Source organism: Drosophila tropicalis, unplaced genomic scaffold (assembly GCF_018151085.1).
Source record: "Drosophila tropicalis isolate 14030-0801.00 unplaced genomic scaffold, ASM1815108v1 contig_890, whole genome shotgun sequence".
Taxonomy (NCBI): Eukaryota; Metazoa; Arthropoda; class Insecta; order Diptera; family Drosophilidae; genus Drosophila; species Drosophila tropicalis.
Genome location: NW_027173388.1, coordinates 104,871 through 116,663, shown reverse-complemented (window position 1 = coordinate 116,663; position 11,793 = coordinate 104,871). Strand labels below are relative to the sequence as shown.

The 11,793-nt window shown below is 40.8% G+C and overlaps 1 protein-coding gene across 1 annotated transcript; it reads left to right on the top strand.

The window, feature by feature from the left end:
• The first annotated feature begins 7,227 nt into the window (after nt 1-7,227).
• On the top strand, nt 7,228-8,930 carry LOC137586061 (uncharacterized). Its single transcript, XM_068302067.1, has 2 exons — nt 7,228-8,676; nt 8,741-8,930. Exons 1-2 carry the CDS (start codon nt 7,429-7,431, stop codon nt 8,756-8,758), a joined length of 1,266 nt encoding a protein of 421 aa, XP_068158168.1. The 5' UTR covers nt 7,228-7,428; the 3' UTR covers nt 8,759-8,930.
• Nucleotides 8,931-11,793: the final 2,863 nt, after the last annotated feature.

The window sequence follows — 11,793 nt, the reverse complement described above, 5'->3', positions numbered from 1 at the left end:
ACTCAAGACATTTTTTTCTGAGACTTTGGTCTTCTGGTATAATATTATATATTTATTACTAAAACTTATGTGTGGTTAACACAAAACAATTCCTTTTAGGATTTGAGCAAAGGTGAACGTCACACTTGGAACACTTTGAACGTGGGTATCCTGTTTTTGAATCCCTTTGAATCCCCATTGAATCAATGTTCGATTTTGTCATATCTTATGTCCTTAGGTTTTTCTATAACATAACTTCTTTTAGATGTTGGAGTGGATAAAATTAATAAAGCGGGGAAAGATGCTGCTGGAGATGAATCGCGCGAGTCAATATTGAGCACAAGTTGTGCTGGACGACCTTTTTCGAAATTGAATTTGCATACTAGATTGAAGAAGTTCATTTGCAATATCCAGATGAAATTGTATTAAAGGCATCTGACGGGTGTTATCTTTGGTGCAGTTCAAATATCTACGATACAGAAGCCAACTATTTACCACCGCCATGTTTATACACCAAAATACAATGCGCATATACAACTTTTTGGAGCGGTGATTAATTTTATAAAGTTCTAATAAAATGTCTGAAAGATCAACCCCGCCCATATGCTTATTGTAGCATTTTACAATAGCAGGACGAGGCACTTGTACATTTTTTCTCTTCTTCCGGCACCAGCGAGTGCATTCTGTGACAGGTTGGTCGCCAATTGAATTTGAAATTAATTGGACACTTTTGTTGTCATACCAGCGGCAAGTAATTAATTTTAGCGAGGTTTCTACTTTCAAATCATAGGATCCTCGACCTTCTTTCGCAAGTTCCTTTTTAGTCTTAAGCACACAATTCAACAGTGTGCCTTAGAGACTATTACCTTTGGTAATAGCAGATAATAGTTCACTTTTGAAGTATTTGTATTTGTTAAAATATGTATATAACCACCGCAGTATGTCTATCTCTTTCATATTATTCTAGAATGATCCGATCTGTGAATTGTAACGGACATTTTTTCATTTCTGCTTTACGTTCTTTTTCTCGCTGCCTGCGCTGCAGCGAATATTCTTATGCATAAGTTTAGTCTCTAATAAACCTCTACTCGAATAGGTTATGGGCCCAGGCAGCAGAAAATAAAACTGTGCGGGTTAGTCGGAAAGACTTGTAAGAGATTCGTTTTGTTAATTAAAGTTTGTGATTAACTAATTTGTTCAAGATGAGTACACAATTTTCAATCGAAAAACTAGATGGTGAAAATTATAGTGTATGGTCAGTACAGATGAAAAGTCTGTTGATTCATTCTGATTTGTGGTCGGTGACATGTGATCGGTTAAAAAAAGTGGCGTCTGATACGGCTGAACAAAAGGAGTTGTTTGACAGTAAAGACGAGAAAGCCCTCGCAAGTATACTGTTGTGCGTAAGTCCGTCGCAGATCAACGGTATAAAACATTGTAAAACCGCGAACGAGGCATGGGCAAAGTTGTCCGCGATTCACATGCCCTCCGGTCCGGCTAGAAAAATACAATTGTTTAAGCAATTGTTGTATTCTAAAATGTTGGCTACAGACAGTATTCGAGAGCATTTGAATAATTTTTCTAGTGTCGTAGAAAAGTGAAATTCAGGAACAAGTGCCTGATGAAATGCTCGTTATAATTTTGTTGGCAAGTTTAAGTGATGATTTCGAAAATTTTGTAGTTGCCTTAGAAACGCGAGACTCGTTGCCATCGTTAAGCGCTCTAAAAAATTAAATTGCTTGAAGAGGGAGAGAGACGCAAGATTGGCGAAGTAGCCGAGAAAAGTGAGAATAAAATGTATTCGTCGCGTCAAGAAAACGGTAAAAAGAACAAAGCAATGAGAGAACCAAAAACATTGAATGTTGGTTGTGCGGTCGTCGCGGGCATTTCGCGTCGAAGTGTAGTTCGAAAGAGAGAAAAGACAACGCGAGCGAAAAGAACAGTAAAAAATCTTTTTCGGTGCTCTCTACTTCTGGAACACGAATCGGTTTGTCGAAAAATGCGTGGTGTGTAGACAGCGGGGCTACAGCTCATTTGTGTGCGGACAAATCAATGTTCACGAGTATGCGTGAGCACAAAGAGAAAATCAAGTTAGCAGGCGACAGTTATATAGAAGCCGAAGGTTGCGGTACAGTGGAACTAATATGCAAAAATATCACGATCAAGTTGGTTGACGTGCTATATGTAAAGGACTTACAATGTAACTTTATTTCGGTATCAAAAGCAACAGAAAATGGCTTAAGAGTAATTTTTGTCAAAAACAAAGTGTTCGTTAAAGACAGTAACAATCGTGATTTAATGATCGCAGAGAAACACAACGGTTTGTTTTTGTTTGAAAGTAAAACAAAAACAGTTTTTGCTGCAGAAGCAAATGTAAATCAGCTGGTGAAATGGCATGATCGATTCGGACATTTAAATTTCGATAGTTTGAACAAAATGATTAAGCAGGATATGGTCTATAGTCTCAATGCTAGAGTGTGTAGTACAAATGACCTTGTATGTGAAACGTGTGCAAAAAGTAAAATTTGCGTTAAGAAGTTTCCGAAGTTTTCGGAAAGTCGCTCAAAGGAATTGTTGGGCTTGATTCATACAGACATTTGTGGACCTATGCGTACAGCGTCACAAGGTGGTGCGCGCTATTTTGCAACTTTCATAGACGATAAATCGCGTTATGTATCGGTATACATGTTAAAGAATAAGAGCGATATTTTCCAGAAATTCCAAGATTTCAAAATTCTAGCAGAAAATCAGACGGGTAAGCGTATAAAAGCCATACGAAGCGACAACGGTCGCGAGTACCTGATCGATGTATTTGAACAGTTCTTATCGAGTCATGGAATAAAAAGACAACTCACTGTTCCCCACACTCCACAACAAAATGGTGTAGCGGAGCGCGCAAATAGAACCTTGGTGGAGATGGCGCGAAGCATGATAGTGCATGCTGGAGTTGGCGAATCTTTTTGGGGAGAGGCGATAATGACGGCTGCATATTTACGGAACAGAGCAGAAACTGCAACTTTGCCTGACAATACTCCATACGAGGTTTGGTATGGGAAAGAGCCAAGCGTATCTCATCTTAAAGTATTTGGTATGAAAGCTATTGTTTTAGATAAAACTCATAAGAACAAGTTTTCGGCGAAAGGGAAGCAGCATATTTTGGTAGGTTACTCCGAGACTGCCAAGGCTTATCGTCTTTACAACCCTGTCAAAAGGACCGTAGTAGTATCCCGAGATGTCGTGTTTTGGAGCACAAGTTCATGAAAGAGTTGGAGCACGGTCGAGAATCATCATGTGAGTCAGATGTGGTAATCTTTCAGCCAAGTGAAAAACTTGATTGCGAGCATAATGATGAAATCCAAGAAAAATCTGTGGAGCAGCAAATTCCAATTGTTGATGAGCAAAGTGGTGACGAAGAAAATGCTGAGGAGGAGCAACCATATACCCGAAGAGGGCCAGGGAGACCAAAGATTGTTCGCACTGGGCGTGCTGGTCGTCCACGAAGAGAGTACAATATGCTGAATGTACTAGATGCGAAAGAGGTCATTGTTCCTACCTGTATAAATGAGGCATTTAAGTCAGAGCAGTCGGAAAACTGGAAATCAGCAATGCAGAAGGAGTATGACAACCTAGAAAACATTAGGACATGGAGTTTGGTTGATCTTCCTGCAAACAAAAAGGTTATCGGTTGTAAATGGGTTTTTACCACCAAAGGAGATGAGAGTGGCAAAGTTCAGCGCTTCAAGGCAAGATTGGTCGCAAAAGGGTGTGGTCAACAATATGGAATTAACTACAAGGAAACGTTTTCCCCGGTTGCACGTTATTCCTCAATCAGACTGGTGATTGCGTTGGCGGTGGAGCACGAGATGCACTTGCACCACATGGATGTCTCTGCAGCATACCTCAATAGTGAGCTACAAGATGACGTTTATATGCGACAACCTGAAGGTTTTGTCGATACTGATCATCCCAAGCGTGTACTCAAGCTACATAAATCGTTGTACGGCTTGAAACAGAGTGGGCGTGAGTGGAACCAAAAAGTTGGATAGCGTTCTTTTGAAGATTGGTTTCGTTCCGTGTGCAAGCGAACCGTGTATATACACGAGCAAAGTCAATGGGTATTTATTTATTATTGTTGTATATGTTGACGATTTTATACTTGCATGTACCAGAAAAGACGACGTGGCCTACATAAAGCAGCTCAAATCAAACGAATTTGATGTGGTCGATGGCGGTGAACTCCATCATTTTTTGGGGATGGAAATCGAGCGAGATGGCAAGACTGGCAATGTATCCATAGGCCACAAGCAGTACATCGAAGGCTTGTTGCATGAATATGGTATGCAGGACTGCAAGCCGAACGCGACTCCTCTAGAGGTTGGGTTCCAGACGAAGTGCGATAGCGATGATTGCGGTCAGGTGGACAAGACACGCTATCAATCACTCATTGGTTCGTTATTGTATTTGGCGTTGACTACACGGCCAGATATAATACACTCTGTGGCTAAATTGGCGCAGAGAAATTCAGATCCGCACAAGGAACATGAGGTTGCAGCCAAGAGGGTATTGAGATATCTAAGAGGTACCTCAGATGTGAGACTCCATTATAGCAAAACTGGTGTTCCTATCCACTGTTTTGTTGATGCGGACTGGGCTGGCGATTGCAACGATCGGAAGTCGTTCACTGGTTGGTCATTCCTTATTGCTGGAGCGGCGGTGTCATGGGAATCAAAGAAGTAAAATCTGGTTGCCCTCAGTAGCACGGAGGCCGAGTACGTAGCACTGCCAAAGAAGCGATATACATCAGAAAGCTGATCAACGAGATGGGATTCGGGCCGATGGCGAAGCTGATAATTTATAGTGACAACCAGAGCGCACAATGTCTTGCTAAAGATGCTAAATTTCATTCACGTAGCAAGCATATTGAAATAAAATATCATTTTGTAAGGGAAATGTATAAAGAAAATGTAATAGATATCAAATACATTCCCACAGATAGTATGACCTCAGATATATTAACAAAGAACTTATGTAAGGTCAAACATGTAAAGTTTACAGTGTAAACATTAGGAGTATTTTAAATAAACCCGCTCCTCGTCTCAGTGAATTTCCCCGATAACCGAATTTGGGCACACTAAAAAGGGTATAATACGCTAAGGCGGGGTACGGGCACACTCTCTTGAATATAGTGAAAAAAAAAAAAAAAAAAAAAAAAAAAAAAAAATTATTCGTTATCCACAATCGTTTCCATTATCCCCGACGGAACTACCTTGCAGTATTGCTTCATCGGGGGAAACTCCACCTATGTCGGGGTTCGAACTCGAGCACAACAGAATTGTAGTTTTAGTAGGTCTCCATTGAGCCACCAGCATAGCTAAACCGTTAACTGAGTTGCTTAAACAAGGTGGTCCATTTCCGATGAACAAAACCGCTAAAAATGTATTTCTTACATTAAGATCCGCCTTATCCAGTCCGCCCGTATTAGCTATCTTTAACCCTAACTACGAAACTGAGTTGCATACTGACGCCAGTTCAAATGGCTTCGGTGCCTCTTTGATGCAAAGACAGACTGATGGCAAAATGCATCCAGTCTCTTATTATTCCCGAAAGGCGACAGCCGCCGAGTCCCGTTATCACAGTTTTGAGCTTGAAACTTTGGCCATAATATATGCCGTGCGCCGATTTCGCGTTTATTTAGAACACAGACCATTTTTGATCGTTACCGATTGTAATTCATTGGTCCAAACCTTGAGTAAAAAATCAATAAATCCCCGCATTGCGCGGTGGTCGTTGGAATTGGAAAACTTTGATTATACCATTGCTCACAGACCCGGTTCAAACATGGGCCATGTAGATGCATTAAGTCGGCAAACCGAGTTGTTAGAGAATATTGTAGAAGGTGATTTTGATCCTTGCGATTTATTAGTGAAGAGAGACCAGAATGCCCCAATTGAACCTTGTGAACCGCATATTACTTTTGAGGAAAGTTGCGTAAAACCGTGTGAGATAGACCCGTGTGAGATAAAACCGTTTGAGACAAAACCGTGTGAGATAGACCTGTGTGAGAAAAACCCGTGTAAGATAGACCCGTTTGAGAAAAACCCGTATAAGATAGACCCGTTTGAGAAAAACCCGTGTAAGATAGACCCGTGTGAGATAAACCCGTGTAAAATAGAACCATGTGCTCCTTTAGGGAAGAATTATTTAGGACCGTTCGGGACAAACCCCGTGTGTTCATTTAGCGAAGAGTTGTTTCAGACCGTGTGAGCTATGTTTAGAAAGAAGTCGCCTAAAACTGGTTAAGAATAAACCATGCGTTTCTTTAAATGAAAGTTCTGTTGATCCGAGATTGAGTAACCAAATCGAAAGAAGTGACCAGCTCGATCGAAATGAGTCGGCAAACCTGGTTGGTGTAGTGGGTGCGTCTCCGCAAGATGTTGATTTATTATTGCAGTCAGAACAAATAAGAGATCCGGATATCCGTAAACTAAGAGAAAAGTTAGAAAAATCCAATGATGTTGGATTTGAGTTAATAGATGGTATAGTGTACAAAAGAAATGCTAAGGAAAGACTGTGTTTGTATGCACCGGCTCGCATGCAAGGGGAATTAATAAGAAGGTGTCACGAGAAACTAGGTCATTTAGGCGTTGAGAAATGTGTAAACAATTTGAAAGAAAAGTACTGGTTCCCATTAATGAATCCAAAGGTTGAGTCGTTTATAAAAGATTGTCTGCCGTGTATTCTACATAGTGTTCCAAGAACTATACATAATAGAACCTTGCATAGTATTCAGAAAAGTCCGATTCCATTTGATACTATCCATGTTGACCACTTAGGTCCCTTACCGAGTGTTACATCAAAAAGAAAGCACCTTTTGGTAGTGATTGACGCATTTACAAAGTTTGTCAAATTGTATCCCGTAAATTCCACTAGTACCAAAGAAGTAACCGCCGCGTTAGAAAAATATTTTGATTATTATAGCCGACCAAGAAGAGTTATATCCGACAGAGGTACGTGTTTTACGTCGTTTGAGTTTGCTGAGTTTGTAGAAAATCGAAATATTGACCACATTAAAGTAGCGACTGCTGCCCCTCAAGCCAATGGGCAGGTCGAACGTGTGAACCGTGTGTTGACCCCAATGTTGGGAAAGCTGTCAGAACCTTTAGCCCAAGCCGATTGGTATAAATTAGTTAAAGGAATATTTTCAATAAGCCCGCTCCTCGTCTCAGTGAATTTCCCCGATAACCGAATTTGGGCACACTAAAAGGGTATAATACGCTAAGGCGAGGTACGGGCACACTCTCTTGAATATAGTGAATAAGACCGCATGTGCACTTAATTTGAAAATAAATAAAATCCGGAAATATAAAATCAATCCCAAGGGATTAATTACTTTAAAAAGTAGAGAGTTTACAAATCAGGTGTGGGGTTTGCCCTAAAGAACGTATTTTCATGAAATACACCGAGATTATTAAATTAAACAAAACCGCATTGTTTGAGTTGCTAGCGGCCAAGGAAGTACCTTGCGACAAAGAAGCGTCAATTTACCAATTGCGAGCATTGGTAAAACAAGTCATGGCACAGAATCAGTCTGGAGAGAGTGATGTACCCGAAGAGCAGGCAGTCAGCCCAGCAGTGTCTGCAAATGTGCTTGCCGGACAACTTGTGGATGTTGTTATTGAGCAGCGCGGCGTGGGAAACATTGAGCAGCCAAGTACACCGGATCAAGTGGGTGCTAACCAGTCGCCGACGATGTCTCGTGAGACCTCTGTAGGACCAGACGCGAACGTGCATGTTCGTGAAAGCGCACAAGCGAGCGAAACCGACGAATTGTCTTCGATTCTTAGTAGCATCGAATTGTATACAGCACGTAAAAACCTGGCGGAGCTAAAAACACGTGTTATGGAGCTGGAGGAGAACTTAGGCGGACCGGAATATAATTGCCGCATGAACTTGAAAGATGTCGAAACTACTGTACCTAAATTCTCTGGTGATGGTGATCTGTCCATTCACGTATGGATTCGTGAGCTGGAGAAAGCAGCAAGAGTGTATGTACTGAGTGATGCCCAATGTTGGTCGTTGGGCAACCGACTGCTGGAGGGATCTGCTAAAGCATACATGACATATGAAAAGACTACAACCTGGAGCGAGCTGAAGGATGCCCTTGTGAAGGTATTTGGCCTACAAATGACAAACTACGAGATTGCTAACCAGATGAGGAAGCGCTCAATTGGCAAAGGAGAGTCACTCTTGCAGTATTTCATCATTATGCGAAATATTGCTCAGCAGGGCAATTTTGAAGACACCGATGTGGTCAAATACATTGTTGACGGACTACAAGATCGAACCGGATTGTCAGCTCCTTTGTATTATTGTACTTCTCTGAATGAATTGCGAGAGAAGATGATGCGTTTTCAATCAGTTCAGCCACCAGCCAAAAACTACGTTCCTCAGGCTCGTCAGACTTCAGACCGTTTGCAGGCCATTACGCCTGCTGCAAAGGATAAGAGATGTTTCAATTGCCGCCAGATTGGTCACTTAATGTTTGACTGTCCACGCCCGGAGAGACCAAAAGGAAGTTGCTATCGGTGCTTCAAAGTGGGCCATCAGTACCGGAATTGTCCAATGCGAACCCAGATCGCCGCCATGAGCTCTAGTGAAGACCCGGACACCATTGATGATAAGTCATTTATTCAATTAGTAAGTTTAAGAATATCTTGTAAAGAGGGATGCACTGATGTTAATAATATTTTTGCCCTATTAGATTCCGGAAGCCCAGTAAGTTTTGCCAGTAGAGCGTTGATGCCGCATTTAGATTGCGATAAATTAGTTAAAAGTTCTTTTCATGGACTGAGCGGTGGCTCTATTCTGACTTTTGGAACAGTCAAATGTTTAGTTCTGTTTTGCAAAAAATATTATGAAATTCAATTTTTAGTTATTCCCGATAATATTATGCCGACGCAACTACTTCTTGGTAGAGACGCCTTGAATAAAATAGGTCTTAAGTTCTCATTGATTGAAAATGTAAGAAAGTATGAAAAGAATTCTGCATCATTAAAGAGTACCATTGCTTTTGTTTACAAATCCTTCTGTGCATCCCTGTTTACTAAATATCCTAAGCATAATACCATTAGTAATAACACCACTGATCTAGATAGTAATTGTAATAACCCTAATGTAAACACGAATGCATCCCCGTTTCGAGAATGGCTAACAGAGTTGCAAACTGTTTGTGCAACGCTGTCAGATACCGGGAATACTACTGTTGGCAGTGAATTTGGATTAGGCGCGATGCGTGAGTGCCGAGACATTGTGCATGAGCATTACATTGACCGATTTTCAATTAATTACGGGTTGCCTAAATATATGATGAGAATATGTCTGACAGATACAACACCATTTCATAGTAGTCCTAGAAGGTTATCATATTATGAAAGAGGAATCGTTTCTAAAACGGTTAGTGAGTTGTTAGCCAATAATGTAATCCGACCAAGCAACTCCCCCTATGCGTCCGCCATCGTCCTAGTGCGAAAAAAGGATGGCAATATACGAATGTGCGTTGATTATCGAGGTTTAAATAAGAAGACTGTGAGGGATAATTTTCCATTGCCTTTGATAGAAGATTGCCTAGAATACCTGGAGAGCAAGACCGTTTTCTCCGTCATAGATTTGAAAAGTGGCTTTTACCATGTAGGCATGGAAGAGGATTCAATTAAATACACAGCATTCGTTACACCCGATGGGCAGTTCGAATATCTGAGAATGCCTTTTGGTCTAAAGAACGGACCAGCTGTATTTCAGAGATTTATATCGAACATACTTAGTGATATGATTAGAGATCGAGAACTTGTAGTATATATGGACGACATTATTCTTGCCACCCGCACTGTAGATCAGCATCTTAAGTTGTTAGCAAAACTGTTAGATCGTTTTATTCAGTACAATTTAGAGCTCAATTTGAAGAAAAGCATTTTCCTACAGAAGAGCATAGATTATTTAGGATATGAAGTCAGTGAAAAGGGAATTTTACCAAATAATACACATTTAAAAGCTATTCAAGAATACCCAGAACCACTTAACAGCAAAGCGTTACACTCGTGCTTAGGCTTATTCTCTTATTTTCGCAAATTTGTTCCGAATTTCTCCAGCATAGCTAAACCGTTAACTGAGTTGCTTAAACAAGGTGGTCCATTTCCGATGAACAAAACCGCTAAAAATGTATTTCTTACATTAAGATCCGCCTTATCCAGTCCGCCCGTATTAGCTATCTTTAACCCTAACTACGAAACTGAGTTGCATACTGACGCCAGTTCAAATGGCTTCGGTGCCTCTTTGATGCAAAGACAGACTGATGGCAAAATGCATCCAGTCTCTTATTATTCCCGAAAGGCGACAGCCGCCGAGTCCCGTTATCACAGTTTTGAGCTTGAAACTTTGGCCATAATATATGCCGTGCGCCGATTTCGCGTTTATTTAGAACACAGACCATTTTTGATCGTTACCGATTGTAATTCATTGGTCCAAACCTTGAGTAAAAAATCAATAAATCCCCGCATTGCGCGGTGGTCGTTGGAATTGGAAAACTTTGATTATACCATTGCTCACAGACCCGGTTCAAACATGGGCCATGTAGATGCATTAAGTCGGCAAACCGAGTTGTTAGAGAATATTGTAGAAGGTGATTTTGATCCTTGCGATTTATTAGTGAAGAGAGACCAGAATGCCCCAATTGAACCTTGTGAACCGCATATTACTTTTGAGGAAAGTTGCGTAAAACCGTGTGAGATAGACCCGTGTGAGATAAAACCGTTTGAGACAAAACCGTGTGAGATAGACCTGTGTGAGAAAAACCCGTGTGAGAAAAACCCGTGTAAGATAGACCCGTTTGAGAAAAACCCGTGTAAGATAGACCCGTTTGAGAAAAACCCGTGTAAGATAGACCCGTGTGAGATAAACCCGTGTAAAATAGAACCATGTGCTCCTTTAGGGAAGAATTATTTAGGACCGTTCGGGACAAACCCGTGTGTTCATTTAGCGAAGAGTTGTTTCAGACCGTGTGAGCTATGTTTAGAAAGAAGTCGGCTAAAACTGGTTAAGAATAAACCTTGCGTTTCTTTAAATGAAAGTTCTGTTGATCCGAGATTGAGTAACCAAATCGAAAGAAGTGACCAGCTCGATCGAAATGAGTCGGCAAACCTGGTTGGTGTAGTGGGTGCGTCTCCGCAAGATGTTGATTTATTATTGCAGTCAGAACAAATAAGAGATCCGGATATCCGTAAACTAAGAGAAAAGTTAGAAAAATCCAATGATGTTGGATTTGAGTTAATAGATGGTATAGTGTACAAAAGAAATGCTAAGGAAAGACTGTGTTTGTATGCACCGGCTCGCATGCAAGGGGAATTAATAAGAAGGTGTCACGAGAAACTAGGTCATTTAGGCGTTGAGAAATGTGTAAACAATTTGAAAGAAAAGTACTGGTTCCCATTAATGAATCCAAAGGTTGAGTCGTTTATAAAAGATTGTCTGCCGTGTATTCTACATAGTGTTCCAAGAACTATACATAATAGAACCTTGCATAGTATTCCGAAAAGTCCGATTCCATTTGATACTATCCATGTTGACCACTTAGGTCCCTTACCGAGTGTTACATCAAAAAGAAAGCACCTTTTGGTAGTGATTGACGCATTTACAAAGTTTGTCAAATTGTATCCCGTAAATTCCACTAGTACCAAAGAAGTAACCGCCGCGTTAGAAAAATATTTTGATTATTATAGCCGACCAAGAAGAGTTATATCCGACAGAGGTACGTGTTTTACG

What these genes read in the sequence shown, in the direction of transcription:
- LOC137586061 (XM_068302067.1), top strand. Translation starts at nt 7,429, where the DNA reads ATGAAATACACCGAGATTATTAAATTAAACAAAACCGCATTGTTTGAG.